This window comes from Myxocyprinus asiaticus, chromosome 48, assembly GCF_019703515.2.
Source record: "Myxocyprinus asiaticus isolate MX2 ecotype Aquarium Trade chromosome 48, UBuf_Myxa_2, whole genome shotgun sequence".
In the NCBI taxonomy this organism is placed as follows: domain Eukaryota; kingdom Metazoa; phylum Chordata; class Actinopteri; order Cypriniformes; family Catostomidae; genus Myxocyprinus; species Myxocyprinus asiaticus.
Window position 1 is genome coordinate 29,895,636 of NC_059391.1, and position 17,446 is coordinate 29,913,081.

At 37.0% G+C, this 17,446-nt stretch overlaps 1 protein-coding gene across 1 annotated transcript in view; it reads left to right on the forward strand.

Annotated features, from left to right (window-relative positions):
- The window catches only part of LOC127437097 (A disintegrin and metalloproteinase with thrombospondin motifs 20-like), a 127,424-nt gene extending 110,566 nt beyond the window's left edge, over positions 1 to 16,858 (forward strand). The window contains exons 30-38 of the mRNA XM_051691762.1: positions 3,342 to 3,515; positions 5,817 to 5,987; positions 8,860 to 9,036; positions 9,189 to 9,309; positions 11,190 to 11,379; positions 11,665 to 11,798; positions 11,967 to 12,058; positions 13,183 to 13,287; positions 14,142 to 16,858. Of these exons, the coding sequence (XP_051547722.1) occupies positions 3,342 to 3,515; positions 5,817 to 5,987; positions 8,860 to 9,036; positions 9,189 to 9,309; positions 11,190 to 11,379; positions 11,665 to 11,798; positions 11,967 to 12,058; positions 13,183 to 13,287; positions 14,142 to 14,231 (1,254 nt within the window). The 3' untranslated portion in view covers positions 14,232 to 16,858. The remainder of the gene's footprint in view (positions 1 to 3,341; positions 3,516 to 5,816; positions 5,988 to 8,859; positions 9,037 to 9,188; positions 9,310 to 11,189; positions 11,380 to 11,664; positions 11,799 to 11,966; positions 12,059 to 13,182; positions 13,288 to 14,141) is intronic.
- The last annotated feature ends 588 nt before the right edge of the window (positions 16,859 to 17,446 follow it).

The following is a 17,446-nucleotide window of genomic DNA, read 5'->3' on the forward strand; positions in this document are numbered from 1 at the left end:
GCCCAGGCCCCCTAAAACGGTGTAATCTTTATTAATATTTAGATCTAATTTATACTTACATTTTTACATTAGGGTTAGGTTAAGTTAGGTTAGGGTTAGAAATGCGCGTTGCATTCTCAATGTTGCCACAAGGGGCACCAAAGCAGCCATTAGTGCCAACTATTTTTTTCTACTACCAATTTTCTCATCCATATCAGCTGTTTTCATGGCGGAGCAACAACTGAAGATAATCCCTTTGAGCAAATTAGTGAAAGTTAGTTAAACTGTTGACATGTTTATAGCTATCTGTCTACTTCGTAGAGTATTTTTCCACCTAAGAGACATTTTAAGGGTTCTACTGTAACAGAACAGTTACAATTTAGAACAAAAGTCTAATGTATACTAACTGGGAAAACAGGCTTTGTTTAGTTCGACTTTTGAAATTCTTGACCTAGGACAACTTGGCTAGTCATAAAGTGCTGAGGATTGGTTAAAACTTCACCAAAGAATGTCAAAATGATGCCACACGTGGTATAAATGTAGGCTGTGTTTGCCTAGGCTGTTTTAGTTCATTCAGGAGAAAAAAGTTTGGCTTTTTCTATTGTATAAAGTACGCTTTAACAGCATCAAATCAAACTCTTAATACATGTTAGTGGTTCTAATTATTTTTATTTTTTTTGACCTGGATATGTTTTTCATGAGATTCCTGTGTGGAACCGTTGAATCTGATTGGCTGTGGTGTTGTCAAGTCATCGTTCACCTCTCCCGCTGACATCATCATGTTCAAATCCAATCATCTGCGACACCCAGTTCTTCCTGACTCTACGCCCGCTCCTGCCCCGATCTTACCCCCAAACCCCTGTCACCACCCCACATCGCTCTCCTCTGGGGTCTGGAAGCAATCACTGTTCTGCACATACCTCCATAAAGCATGAAATCAGCACACAGAGCGTAAAGACATGCTTTATATCTTAACATCGTGGCTTGTGACACCCCAAACGTACTGAAAACAGTCCGCATCAGCTCGCAGAAGCTCTCAGAGCGAGTGTGTGTTACAAGTGTGTGTTTGTGCTGAAATCAAGAAGCCATTAATGTGTGTAACACCTCAGATCAGCGGTTTGCCTTCTAATAAGCCAGCTTACATGCACCTCAAAAAGAAATCAGACGAATTAAGAAAACAGTGTTTAATGAGATTTGAAATAATTGAGTTAGTTGACGTCAAACCGTGAAGAAGCATGCACACTACACTTGTGTACATTGGATAAGCCGGTAGGAATGCCAATAAAGGTTTTTACATGCTATGCAAACATCAGTGCTCAAGGGGGAGATAGAGTTACCTTCAAAAGTCTGCACCGTTAAAACTGCTACTATAAAACATGTCAGCAGGTTAACGAGCTTTAACAAGATTCTCTTCAATCTGTTGCTCCGCCATGACAGTGTTGACCTGAAAGAGAAAACTGACCACAGAAGAAGACGACTGTTTAATGCCCATTCTAGCGCCCCTTGTGGCAATGCATACTTACATTTACATTTAATCATTTAGCAGACACTTTTATCCAAAGGGACTTACAAATAACTGACATACTTGCGTTGCATTATGAATTGTGGCTTTTATCTCATAAAGAGTGAATGCGGTGAATCTCATATAGAAACCCAAAATCAAAAGACAAAAATATGTAACTATTTTGCATAAAGAAAATAAAGTCTTTTCCAGGACCATTGGAAGTCTTTGCATTGGGGCATTATATATATATATATATATATATATATATATATATGTATATACTTAGATTTGATCTTACAGTAGTCATATAGTTATAGGCTAAATATAATACTGTATATATATATATATATATATATATATATATATATATATATATATATAAATACATTAATTATAGAGATTTTTTTCTTTACAGTAAAGGAAAAAATCTGACTCTCATTTTTGTATATAATTGTGTGTGTTTATACATAATATGCTTAATTGTCATGAAAATAATGGCACAATGCAAAATATCTTAGAGGTCCCAAAGGTAGACTTAAGGAAGTTTATATGCTTTTTTTTTTTTTTTTTTTTAAAGAAACCCATAAAATAAATTATGCCTATTTTAGGACCATTAAAATTCCTTGCATTGTCAGTTTTTTTTAAATAGCACCTATTATGGTTTTTAAACGTGCCTAATTTTGTTTTAAAGGTCTCATATAATAGATTTACATGCATCCAAGGTCAAAAAACACTTTAATTTGCTCATAATTTAAATTGCAGCTTTACCTTTTTTTCCCAGTGTCAAAAACGACTCGTTCAATGATCCGTTCTAAAGGATTTATTCTAAACTCCTCCTTTCAGAGAGCATACTCTGCTCTGATTGGTCAGATGTCCCAGTCTGTTGTGATTGGTCTACCGCTTAGTGTAATGTTTGAGGGCGGGTCAAAGCTGTTCGCAAGCAGCCAATGAAGACCAGAGGCGGGTTTTTTGTTACCAAATTACGTGGGTTAGTACAGGAAGTAAGTCTGGAATCACTAACGACTCGTTTCAGGTGTTCAGAATCGGTTCTTTCTTTTGGGAGTCAATAACTCCATTTGTCATGCACTTTGCAGACTTTTTTACATTCACAAACAGCTATATAACACACTACATGAAAGGTAATATTTTAAAAACCATAATAGGTGCTCTTTAATTACAATTACAGTAGTAATTCATCCAAAAATTCTTTATTCACCCTCATGTCTTTCCAAATCCATATGCTGTTATTTATCCTTGAAACACAAAAAAATACATTTTTAAAAATTTTCATGCAACTATTTTCTATATAATGACTATAAAGCTCCAGAAAGGACAAAATGATCATAAAAGTAGTGTGTACTGTATTCCAACACATTTTGTGTGTGTTCACATACTTCCATAAAGTGCATTTCAGGTATGAAATCATTGTAACATGCAATCTCTTGTGGCTTATTACTCTAATATATACCAGCCACAAATACAGATCTCCGATAAAACATTCTCATGTTAATACTGAACAAATGCAGCTGGACCCTAATAAATAATCACTATCACATTAATGTGATTCTACAATAATAATGTCATTCTGTCTCACCCAGGTTCAGATTAATGTTGTTTTATGTCAAACCAAAGACTCAATCCATCATATTTCATCCCGGAATGAACGTCAGTCTGTGTTCTTTGTGCGACTTCCAAAGCAAACCCTGAATTACCCGCGGAGTGACGTTCATCAAAGAGCGTGTAGAAATATGAGCGTGACGTTTGGTTGTGTTTCTCTTTGATTCAGGAAATTATGAGCTAACTGATCATGAGGTCTTGCGTTGAGGATTGTCTTTATTATGTGTGTGTGTTCTCACAGTGTTCAGTGACTTGCGGCGTTGGTGCTCAGACCCGTGAGGTGTTCTGCAGGTCTAAGGGCAAAGGTCGAGTCAATGATGAGATGTGTGACATGCATGATCGTCCTGCGAGCGTTCAGTCCTGCTTCCACACGGAGTGTCAAACACACAGCTGGACAACACATGAGTGGACAGATGTGAGTAAAACTGTATACTGACCCCCTCTGTCCCGCCCTCCATCTGCTATTGGTCAACTCACCGATAGCTCCGCCCCAAACTCACTCCATTGGTTGAGTCAGAGGTTCACATGTCGAGCCGCTCAAACAAGCAAAGCATCACAGAGTCAATGTGTGTGGGAATTTTACCTTTTAGCATTTCTAAGATGCTTTATTAAACAGGGATTCTTAATGCTCATTAAATGAGTCTGCTCACTATGAAGCATCCTGAGAAACTGAACACGGCTCAGATTTAGACACAGAAGGAAGCGTTTTGCTTTTATTGTGAATAACAGTCTATTGCTGCGTTTAAGGGCAGACAGCGTGAGCTAACTTAGATGTTTAATTAATGAGCAGCGATCGCTGTGTGTGGCAGAACCGGCTCGATGAGGCTTTCAGAGGCACTGTGGGAAGACTTGTCTAAAATTTCCGACACAGAGAGAGGAGATGGGAACAGAGTTTAAAGAGTGTTATTTATCAGGAAGAACAAGATACAGACATACAGTCTCTCAAGAGACACAAAGAGGGTGCTGGCATGGAAAAACGCTGTTGAAAGAGGAAAAAGAGATAGATTAGAGAAGAAGTGTTTGGATGAATCTCAAAAAGACATTAAAAGACCAAAATAAAAGACCAAAATATTAAATAATATTGTGCATAAAAGAAAGCATTTTAGGACCATTGAAAGTCTTTGTACATACTCAAAATGTACTTACTGTATATTTTATATTATATACAGTATATATATATATACACACTGGCGGCCAAAAGTTTGGAATTATGTACAAATTTTGCTCTTATGGAAAGAAATTGGTACTTTAATTCTCCAAAGTGGCATTCAACTGATCACAAAGTATAGTCAGGACATTACTGATGTAAAAACAGCTCCATCACTATTTGAAAAAAGTCATTTTTGATCAAATCTAGACAGCAGCCATCACTCCAACACCTTATCCTTGAGTAATCATGCTAAATTGCTAAGGACAACTGGCTCTAACAAGGACAGAAAGAGATGTGGAAGACCAGATGTACAACTAAACAAGAGGATAAGTACATCAGAGTCTCTAGTTTGAGAAACAGATGCCTCACATGTCCTCAGCTGACAGCTTTTTTGAATTCTACATGCTCAACACCAGTTTCATGTACAACAGTAAAGAGAAGACTCAAGTCAAATCACATAAAGGCAGCATAAAAGCAATCCATACGACTCCAGTGGTTTAATCCATGTCTTCAGAAGTGATATGATAGGTGTGGGTGAGAAACAGATCACTTTCACATTCTTCTTGTGTTTTTGGTGACTAAAATTCTTTATGCATACCTACTTGGCTGGAAGAAGAATTTCAAGCAAAAAAGGACTTAAATATTGATCTGTTTCTCTCACACACCTATCATATCACTTCAGAAGACTTGGATTAAACCACTGGAGTCGTATGGATTACTTTTATGCTGCCTTTATGTGCTTTTTGGAGCTTCAAAGCGTTGGTCACCATTCACTTGCATTGTATGGACCTTCAGAGCTGAAATATTCTTCTAAAAATCTTCATTTGTGTTCTGCAGAAGAAAGAAAGTCACACACATCTGGGATGACATGAGGGGAGTAAATGATGAAAGAATTTTCATTCATGGGTGAACTATCCCTTCAATGGTCCTAAAAAATAGGCTTCATTTTCTTAATACAAAATGGAATTTTCTGTTTTCTTTTGATTTTGTGGTGAAACATGACCCGGATATGTTGTAGGCAGTTTGCTGAGATTACCCGTGTCTCTCGATTGAGGGTTTCAGTGATAACATCATCATATTTACATGAGAGATCACAGATCAAACGCTGAGCCCAGTTTCCCCTTTAACTTCTGAGAGGAAACCACGTCATCTTTCACAAACCACCCGTCTCTCTCTCTCTGCCTCACTTTCATCACTAAATCTCAATGCGAGAACAAGAACCAGATATCAAACAAAACTTCTGAGGTGCCTATGTTTAAAACGTTTCTTCTGCGTCATCCGTCCTCTGCTGCTGTCATGTTTGATTTATGTCCCATTATTTTACACTATCTCTCCAAATATTTAACCTGAAATGGGTCACACAGTCAAATATGGTTCTTGTTTATATGGTGTGATGAGCCCAGAACAGAGTGTGATTCAGCTCATGGTACCACACTGCTCCTGTGTGGAGGAACTTGATAATAACAGGCACTGAGGAACTGTGCAAAAGAAGACCAAGAACATTCATTAAGAAAGTAAAAAATGAAAAAGTGTACTTTGTTAAATAACACGTGTGTTTGTTTGTAGTGTAACGCCACATGTGGACGGGGTGTGAGGACTCGAGCAGTGTTTTGCATGGATGGCGAGATGAACGCAGTTTCTGACCGTGTGTGTGACGCCTCTTATAAACCCGCCACACACGAGTCGTGTCACAGCGTCCCCTGTCAATACGCCTGGGTTACTACAGCGTGGAGTCAGGTACATCATTCAGTGTTGTTCAGGTTGTAGTCCAGAATTAGCATTTTTGAGCCATGTGTCCCTCTGGATTTTCCGATGGGTTTTAGTAAAGGCAGTTTTGAATTTATGAGTAAAACAAGGTCTGATAAATGAGGACTACGACAGTTTTTCATTTCATCGGCATGTTCACTCGCATGCTTGTGGTATTTGTAGTCCTTATGTAGCAACTTGTTAGCAACATACATTTTTGGAAAACACGCCGGCTTCACAATTCACGTTTGAAGTATGACCGTGTGTCATTTATTCTGTAGAACAAAATGTGCACGTATCTTCAACTAATGTCTACCACAGACTTTATTTTACTCATGCATTGAAAAAGCCAGTTATAAAAACCCATCGGAAAATTCTGAGCGAACACAAGGCGAATTAGACTTCGAACTGACGTCACGGCTGAACATCTCTGTTTTGACTTTAGATCAAATACTGAGCATTGTTAATCTGGGTCAGTCTTACTCTATTTCTAGGTCACTAGTCAAATGAATGTTATTGATCACGTTCACTTTGTACAGACTTTGTACAATGTGTCAATGCTTCCATTGACACATTGTCAGATCATCAGATTTTGCTCATGTCAGCTTCCGTGCATGCTGTTATTAAAATATGAAATATGACTTTCGAATACCTTATTCGGAAAGGTGCGAATAATGACTTTAAATGAATAACGGATTCATCCAAATAATATAACAAATATTTATATGACTGATTATACAAGAAACACAAGGATAAAGCGACATTTTAAATAAACATATCCAAAATTACAACGAATTTATGAATCTGTGCAGCCAGTTTTTCTAAAGTGTAAACCTTATGAAAATGCGCACGTTGTGATTTCAGATCGGATGGGCGCGGTCTCGACTCAGTTTGCGGTCTGTTAATTGTGCGTGTCTGGAGCTTGTCAAGTGTAACATTAATTAAGATACGACATCATATACGTGTTCCACTTCTTGAAATGTCTATGTTAATGTATCACACGATTCACACGTGATTCTCATGTATTTATTTATAATCTAAACCTGAGCGTGATGTTAAATTAATGACCTATAGTGATTTAACGTCAGAGCCCGTCTATCCGTCTCTTAAAGTTGACCACATTTATATCCACATCAGCGACTAAGGTAATTAACTTATCAGGAATATTCCTCCTTATGTAAAACAAAGAAACTGAAACTTCTTCTTCTTTAAACTGGGCTAAATTTGAGAATGTTAAGTGTTCTTGAACTCTGGTAAGGTGCTATATAAATGTTACATTATTATTATTATTATTATTATTATTATTTATCTAAATAATGGAGTCCTATCGTGAAAATTCCTGATAGACTTACGGGACTTTTACCTGTTTGTAGGCTATATTGATTTTATTTTTATTTCTTTTAATGTTTGAATTTGTATTTATTATTCACTGTAAAATGTGTGCTTGACATTTAATATTTTCTTTGACACCTCCTGCCTTCAGAATAATGTTGTTATACATGAACAGACAAACAAAAATACTATTTCATGCAGATATCAATATCTGAAATATCAGGAGAAACCATAAAATATTCTACAGATAATGTAGCCTATAAATTCAGCTTCATCTGGTAAGAAAAAAAGAATAAAATATATATTTTTTAAATAATTGTATAATAATAATAATAATTATTATTATTATTATTAGGATATTATTATGAAAATGCATATACAAAGCATATTTTATTAATAGAAACTATAAATGTAAGAGTAACACTTAAAAATTGATGTTTCGTTTAGTTTTGACGCACTTCCGGTTTAAGCCCCGCCCACATCTGTTCTATCTGAATACAGATCATTTTGTTATATGATCAGATACAGATAATGGCTTTGCTGCACACCCCTATGAAATACACAGAGTTAAATAATATTTTCACACTTTTTGCATAATTGTCAAAATTACAGCTTGATCGGTCGATAACAAGCAATATTTCACTTGATGTTTCTTTGCTTTGTCTCATATTTCATCTCAAGCGTGCTCTTCACTGACACATTTGTCCACTTGGTTAACAACTACACTAACTTCAGAACAAACTTTATTAGGGGTGAAATTGTTTGGTGTGCTGGAAATGACGCCACAACTGTTGGACAGTTGTAAAAAAAATGGTTTCTGTTTATTTAACATCTTTTGTTTAGATGATTATGGTTTTAAACTGTGTAATAAATATATAATAAACATATAACAATTCATATTTTTATAATGGATTTTCATAGTTTAATATTGAAAGTCTGGGTCTAATCTAGACATAAAAGACATTTGAAAAGTACCAAAAATAAATGATGAAGGCCTGGTGAAAAGTTGTCATGACGGTTGTAAAGGTGCACTCAGAATTTTTTCCCAATTAATAAAGTTTTACTCCTCATGAATTGAATTGTATTTTTGAAACATATGTATAAAATCATGAGCACTCACATGAGATGAGGACTCCAGTCATATCAGTAACCTTATAAAAGCTGTTTTATTCTACATGAAGAGGGTCTCCTCATAGGGGCTGCCATGTTATATCACATGACCAGCTGAATACTACACGCTTAATCTCTGTAACCGCCTTGTTATTGAACACTTTCACTCTTGGATTAAATTAATCATGACTGACTGTGAATTGTGAAATTCTGCAGTGGCATTTGTAACTGAAAACTATTGATTTTATGATGCTGCATCCACACCACTATGTGTCACTGTAAGTCCAAGACGACATGAGCAACAATTTACTGAGTGCACCTTAATGAGACCTTCATATAACAAAAATAAATACGTTTAAATTTCTTTGTTTTGCATGCACAGTATTACTCTACAGTACATATGATGACATGTGTGTTTCAGTGTTCAATGAGTTGTGGTTTTGGACTTCAGCGTCGGGCGGTCTATTGTTCAGCAGTGCCCTCATATTCTCAAGCTCTGCCCTCTGAATGCTCTGAACCCACGCCGCCTGATACCAGACCATGCCAGCTCAAACAGTGCCCTTTACCCACACACTGGAAAGTCAGCCCTTGGAGCAAGGTGTGTGTATTAATATCTGTTTTTTCACATATATCTTTACATTTGCTCTCAGAATGTATGAATGTGGAATGTGTCACTTTTGCGTGCCCACTGAGTGCCCGGGTGAGAAAATAATGACAGAATTACATCTTAAAATGCGTGGTTTTGTTCAGTGTTCTCAGTCATGTGGTGCTGGCGTGATGGAGAGGCATGTCGAGTGTGTCAGTGATGTAAATGTCCCATGTCCCTTGTCCACACGGCCAGAGTCTCATGCCACCTGCAGACAGACAGACTGTGAGTATATACTGATGACAGTGCACTACATTCTCTAACAAGTAAGCACCAAATACTAGCCTGGTATGGTACCACTGTAGTAACATAGTATTCTTTGAAGTACCTTAGAGTACCATGTAAATACCGTTATATGAATATAACTTCATACAATTATAACTTAATCAATCTTAAAATGGATAATTCTGACTCAAAATTTTGATTGGAAGAGCCACATTCGAAGCCGATGTAAAATAGCAGATAAATGCACTAGACACCAAACAATTTTATCTTAGTACGGCAAGTTGCGACTCTGTTCAGTAACCATTAGCAACTAAATTCCGCTTTGCACTGAGCCAAACAAACACAATTATTTACATTTATGCATTTGGCAGACGCTTTTATCCAAAGTGACATGTAGTGTCCTTTTTATAGGGACAATATAGCATACCTGGAGCAACCTGGAGTTAAGTGCCTTGCTCAAGGACACAATGGTGGTGACTGTGGGGATTAAACCGGCAACCTTCTGCTTACCAGTTCTGTGCTTTAGCCCACTACGCCACCACCACTCCTAACAATTATGGGGCCAAGCACACCAACAGCATGTAAAGAAGTATGATTGGACATCACTGATTATGATTTTAAGAAAAGCAGTATAAAAGACATAAGTATAGTTAATTATAATACAATAAAATGACAACTTTTGACCAATAGGTGGCGCTGTCATCAAATTGAAATGGTGCGGTCAGGGTGTGGTGACAATGAAACAAAATTTCATGTCAGTACGCCAAAGCGTTGCAGCGTCAAATGCGTTTTGTCACCTTGCTATCTATTTTGTTAGTGCACTATTCGAGAACCGTTTGGTGAATCGAAAAGCTTTTGATAACTTTTTCATCATGAGTGTCCCTAGTTGACCCCAATCTGTGTAGGTACCCTTAGGGCATGGTGCCGATGATGCATACCAAGTTTAGTAACAATGCACCAATGCGTTTGTAAAATACAGCATTTTACAACATTCAAAATGGCCAACACTCAATATGGCTGACATTGGAAAATTGGGAATCATAATGCCCCAAGGAATCTAAAGAGACCAGTCTCATGATTTTAGACTAAACTATATAGAAGTTAAAAGCAAAAATATCTTTTTACACATTTCTTGACCACTTGGTGGCACTGTGATGAAACAGTGCAGGTACCCTCAAGTCATGATGGCTATGATATATACCAAGTTTTGTATCAACACAGCAAAGCATTGCGAAGATACAGCCTTAATGTCCATTTTGATGTGCTTGCCGTTGAATTCGTTGAAGCTTTATTTGAGAATGGTTCAGTCTATGAAAAAGCTTTTGATACATTTTTGTCCCCTGTGTCAATAGATGATGCATGACAAATTTTGTGCATATCGTATATACGGCCTAGGACGTGTCCGAAAAATGATGTTTTTAGGAAAATTCAAAATTCCAGAAAATCTAGTGGGCGGAGCTTCGAAACATATGACCTATTGGGAATCAGCATGACCCGAGGAATCAGAGGGGGAAAAAAATCTAGGTCTAACGGTTCAAAAGTTATAGAGTTAGGTTAGAACATGGAAATGTGTGTGCAACTTTGAACTGTTGGTGGCGCTAGAGGGTTTGAGATAAAGACCCCAAATTTGGGTTTGTTACATATCAGAGTGTCCTCTATCTGTGTGCCAAACTTCACAACTTTCCTCCAATGGGTTCTATGGGCTGCCATAGACTCCCAGCCAGAAAAAAGACTAACAGATACAATAGGTGTCTAAACACCTTCGGTGCTTGGCCCCTAAATATACCGCAAGTTTTTTATATGTCTCATGTCTAGAACTTGAAATAGTCATACCACTCAGTCCTAGTTGGAATTCATTGGTTTTTATTCTTCTTCACCAGGTGAACTTTACACAAGCTGCCGTGAGCTCCAGATAAAGGAAGGCGTCAGGAAAGATGGAGAGCATTACCTCAAAATCCGGTCCAAGATTCTCCAGATTTACTGTGCTGAAATGCAAAGCGGTTACCCGAAAGAGTATGTGACCCTGCGCAGTGGGCAAACGGACAATTACTCTGAGGTGTATGGATACAGGTACATGTTTAACATCGATACATTTACACACATCACCTTTGTGATGTCATACATTATTGTGGTTGGTCAATAGCTGCATTCTGTGGTCAAATATTAAACTTTATCATTGATTGCTAGACAAGCGACTTCCTATTATTGCAGTGCTTGATTCTTGGTGGAAGCTGTAAGCTGATAAAATCATTCTGACACAAAAATCAATATTTCATGTCCATGTATTTATTTGTAACGTACTTTATGCCTTACTTATGTCTCCCCCTTCTGACATCATCAAACATTTATTTCCAGGTTGCAAAACCCGTTTGAATGTCCATTTAACGGCAGCAGGAGGCAGGACTGTGCGTGCAGGAATGATTATGGTGCGGCTGGTTACACCGTCTTCCACCGCCTGCGACTGGATCTTTCCAGCATGTGCATCATCAGTGAGTCATTATTCTGCTGTTATTTATTTCAAACAATACTTACATCTTTCATTTTAGAACATTAATTCCAAAATCACTGCATCATAAATATGCATGTCCTGAATAAACGATCATTTTAATGTTTATGTTAATGCTGAATTTGACGTTCTTCTTGTTGTCGTGTTTCAGCAACTGATGGGAAGTTTAGTCAAACACTGTTCGGTCGCTCCGTCCCGTTCGCCACTTCAGGAGACTGTTATAGTGCTGCTAAATGTCCTCAGGTATGATGCACACTTACATACTGTCTTCAGTGTTCATTATATTTCTTCATACAATCAGTAAAAACTCAATGTAGTGTTCATCAGTCTGTCAATTTTATATTTATATTAACTCACATTATTTGCTCTTAAAGCTCTTAAAGTGTCATTTTTGCACCACTAGTGTCACCAAAAATTGACTCATTTTGCTGGTCTTATCGTGCACGATTCATCAGTGCAAGAAAATATTTGTTTTAATTATCTTTCATCAAAATGTAATAAATGGCTCCGCCTCAATAGACATTTGGTCTATTGATCAGTGTTACCAGTACTCAGTACTCTGCTTAGTCACTGTAGAGCCGAGGAGGGCGGGGCCGGGCTGGAATGAGACACACCCGGTACCCAATCAGCCTGATGGGGCGCGCGAGGGATAAAGGCGGCCGGGGACGGCAGTTCGAGAGAGAGAGAATTGCAGACAGCTGTACTGTGTGTTTTTGGTTGTGTGTTTTGGTTGTGGTTTTTTGGTTAATAAATTGTTATTTAAGTTGTCAAGCCGGTTCTCGCCTCCTCCTTTCCACTGAACCCCCTTACACTGGTGCCGAAACCCGGGAAGGAGGAGGGATTCCCATCGCAGGGTCCTCGACACTGCCGTCCACCCAGGGGAGCGCCGCTGCCGTCCGACAGGGGACGGAGTAGCCCGACCACCCAGACGCGGGGAACGGCCGCCGTCCGCGAGGCGAGTGGGGACGGGACTCCCCGACCGCCTGGAGCGAGGGAGCCGTTCCCGGGGGACGGCAGGGAAGCGAGAACCGGCTTGACAACTTAAATAACAATTTATTAACCAAAAAACCACAACCAAAACACACAACCAAAAACACACAGTACAGCTGTCTGCAATTCTCTCTCTCTCAACTGTCGTCCCCGGCCGCCTTTATCCCTCGCGCGCCCCATCAGGCTGATTGGGGACCGGGTGTGTCTCATTCCAGCCCGGCCCCGCCCTCCTCGGCTCTACAGTCACTGTCAATGCAGCCTTTTTAAAATCTTGTCAATGCTGGTTAACTTTAATCTAATAAATCTTAAAGCAATAAAAAATCATTTTAATTTAAAAATGCATTTTTATTTATTAATTTTGTAATTTTTGTGATTAGGGCCAGTTTAGTATCAACCTCACAGGCACTGGGCTAACAGTCGCAGATTCGACTAAATGGGTTTCCCAGGGCAACTATGTCACAGTCAAAGTTCACCGGTCAGAGGTGAGGACGGCGTGTTAAATGGTGGAATTTTACATGTTGGCACGTTACACGAACAAGGTACAAAAAAGTGTCTGAAACTCCAAAAAATGAACGCCAAAGTCAATATTGATCATCAAACCTCAGGAGGTCACAGGAAATATTAAATGAGCGGTTTTACTTTAAAAGTATTTGAAAATGTTCCATTTTTCATGCAAGGTTTATTTTATATTATATAATAGTTTATCTAGCATATGTAATTATATGTAGTGCCTGTAATGCTTTAAAAAACAATAATGACACAAAAGTGTACATTGTTCGTGGAAAGTGCCTATTGTGTTTCTTCAATGGAATTGTGAACTGCAAAAAATCATTTCCTTACTGAGTATTTTTGTCTTGTTTTCCAGTAAAAATATTTAAATATTCTTAAAACAAGATACATTTACTTAAGAAGCAAAATGAAAAGAGATTTTGTCTTGTTTTCAGAGAAATAAAAAACAATCTGTAACTTTTATGCCTCTAACAAGAAAAAACTGTTCGCCAATGGGGTTAAGAATAAAAACGTGATTCAAAGGGAAAACAAGTTTATTTTTCTTACTCCATTGGCAAATCGTTTTTTCTTGGTTTAAACATAAATCCCACCAAATTTCGTTAGATTTCTCTGTAAACAAGACTGAATATCTCATGCCATTCTGCTTCACAAGTAATTTTGTTTTGTTTTAAGGATGTTTTGATATTTTTACTAGAAAGCAAAGACAAAAATACTAATATAGGGTTAGGTTATATATTTATATACTGTATATATAAACAGAAAATGAATTTTGTTTGTTTTTTTCAGTGTGTGTAGCCTTGTGTTTAATTTGTATGTTATTTCGTAGGACGGAACCAGAATCTACGGCCGCTGTGGAGGATTCTGTGGAAAATGTCTTCCTCACCCTCATACTGGTCTTCTTGTTCACATCCAGTGAAAGAAAAGTGTCAAACATGAAGCAGTAAATGACGCAGATGGTGTAAACAGAGCTGTTCAAGAGAAAGACATCCTAATTTAATCCCTGACATCAAGACCGCCGTCGTAACTGATTTGGCGTCCATCTCTTTCACGTCCGGCAGCACTGTGTTGTCGTAAAGGGATTTGTTTTGTTTTTAACAATGGCAAAAGTATTTTACTATCCAAATGATCTACTGAAACCATTAGTCCTCTGGACATGAACTACTCTAAAATGTAGATAATCCCAGATAGCACATGTACATCTCTGACTAGATGTCTATTTAAGAGCGTTCATCTGGAAAGCATCACAATCTAATTAACGACTGAGAAATGTCTTAAAAAGATCCGATTTAAAGTAATAAAAGGAAAGACATATTGGTCTTTTAGATGTATTGCTGATGAGCAAACAATGTTAAAAATACGTCTTCCAGATGTCTGGGTGATGCAAGTGTGCTAACAGGAAATGCATTACGGACGATCTGACGACAGCAAACAGCTTGATATGAGAATGTAAATAATTGATTGTTGTGTATATTTGAATGTTTTAACATATTTTGCATCAAAGACTGGCCTCAGAACAGCCTTAAATCCAGAAAGGGGTCAAAACAACGTCAAGCTAGCACTACTGAAATCTCTTTAAGGCGATTTATCTGACGAATGTTTTCAACTGAAAATAACCGTCCTGCTAACAGTGCGTAAGACTGTTCCTACAAAGTAATCTGGCTAAAAAAAGACTTATTCAGATATATGATAATATTTAATAATATTATATTTAATTATATGCTAAAATGTTTCAGTTACGGTGCTAAAAACAACGTTTGATTGAACGTAGCCTCCGCTAGCATGTTAGCATGCTGCATTAGCATAGGCTTTTGTGTATTTACAGTTATTTTACCCTTGTGCATCAATTTAAAAAGTTACTCAGAGGTCCTTAGAGGACAAAAATGTCAGTGTCAAAAAACTGCCATAATAATATTACATATTAATATTATTTTCCACTTTCAATTAGTTAATTTAACCAACATCAGTCCTGATCATAACTACCAAATATTCATTCATTTTCAGGATTTTAACCTTTTAAATGCCAGTTTGTTTACATAATGCCACTGTTGTTTTTTACACACACACACACACACATTTCTCAGTACACACATACAAAACACACTCTGACATCCATACCAACACACACACACAATTTGATCTGCATTATTTATTCAGTTGTCCTGCAGTGCTCTATAATACAGCAAACAGAGAATAGGGGAAAAGTATGTTTTTGCTCCATAGGCTAAACATGAGAAAAATGGCGCCATCTGGTGGAAAATATTACAAATGTAAATGTTGAAGCCAGGGCTCTGGAATGAAATCACAATATCATAGAATTCATGATTTTATACTTTAATGGCACTGGGACCAAATATTGCAGTTTTAATGGGTTTCAGTGGGGACATTTTTGTCCTGAAGGTCCTGAGTGTAACTATTGTGTGTACACAGTGTATTATAGATGTATTATAGGAACTGAGGTTGAAATATCAAAATTCCCCCCAAAATACACACCTTTGGCAAAATGTATGCCGTTGGCGTTAACATAGCCAAAATGATAGAAAAAACAAAAATAAAAAAGACAAAAATGCCCCGAAGGTCACACAAGGGTTAAGTGATTAAAAAGAGACAAATTAGTAACAATAATGTATTTGTAACATAAATAAATCACCAAAATGATGTCCCTGCTGAACAAACAGTCCAGCTTAAGACCAGCTAACCACCATAATAGGCTTGTTTTAGCATTTTGTTCTTGTCAATAAGGGCAGCTACTCTGAATCTGACTCCTTCATTAAAGGGGAAATTAATATTTTTCATGTTAACCAATGTAGAAAATCACAAACCCATCCTAGTTCAAGCTACCGAGTCACTCACAATATATTTCATGTAACAATATTCAACATTTTATGTTTTAACTTGTATAAAATGGACGTAAATGGACATTTTTATAAAAAAAAAAAAATATTTTTTTCAAACTGACTAACAGGTGAATGAACAGACATCCGTTTAATTTAAAGGGGAAATTAAGTAAATCAAATTAAAATATGTGCAGTAACAAATGGCAAAACAGTCTGACCCTACCTCTCATAATCATGAATATTCATGTGTTTTATTGTGTTCAACTCTATTTATGTTTGACAGTATTTATTCTGTTATGACACAGATAATCAGTTGTTTTATTAGATATTAACAGGCTCAGAATGAATCTGCACACTTGCATTTTCTGTGCTGATTTTAGGAGGAAATCTACAGAATTCAGTGAAATGGATGTAAAGGTATGTGTTAAATGGTGCTGAAAGTACTACACTTGTATAGCTGAAAACATCATTAAATTATCTCAAATATTGTAAATTTTTTGGGAATGTAAAAAGTGTTTCTGCAGAGTTTTATGGTGACAGATTCAATTTTCTTTAGTCATTTATTGGCTATTAACAGTGTAATGGTGCTTACATTTATTTACCTCTTAGTAACTGGAATTACTTTAACATTCGTTATTGTCTCAGGAGCCCACCACACGCTTAAACCTTCATGTTTCACAAATTGTCCTTCATGTAAATACCTGAATAACACTTCAAATACTTTAATGTAGTATACTTCACACAAATGCTGATTTGTAACTAATCAAACATCTCCAAATGCTTGAAAAGTGGTGAAGCTCCTGGTTTGATGAGCTTTCGGCTTTCGACCAAAGTCTGCATAATTACGTTTAGTAGATGATAACATAACTTTAAGGAGATTCGTTTCAATGCTTATTGAGGCTGTTTTGGGTTTAACGTACGGTATAAAACCACTGGTTATGAGCAGCTAACTAACCGTTGACTATCATTGTGTTAATAGACAACTGAACTATAAGGTCTGTATCAGAAATTAAAGGAATATATGATGCACTGTGTGCCAAGAATTGTGTAGACGTTTAAACCTGTATGTTTCCATTTTTGTATATTAATATGTTTATTTCTAATATGCATACTTGAAGTGCAAATATTGATGATTGTTAAGATGTTTTGCATCTTAGTGGAATAAAAAATAAAAGTTTGTTTCCACGTATTGCCCAAAGATATTTTATTGAGTGCTATTTACCCATAAGTATGATTTGTAATGTTTTCATAATGAAATCGTGATATTTGGTGCTATGATAAATAATGTTGCAAATGA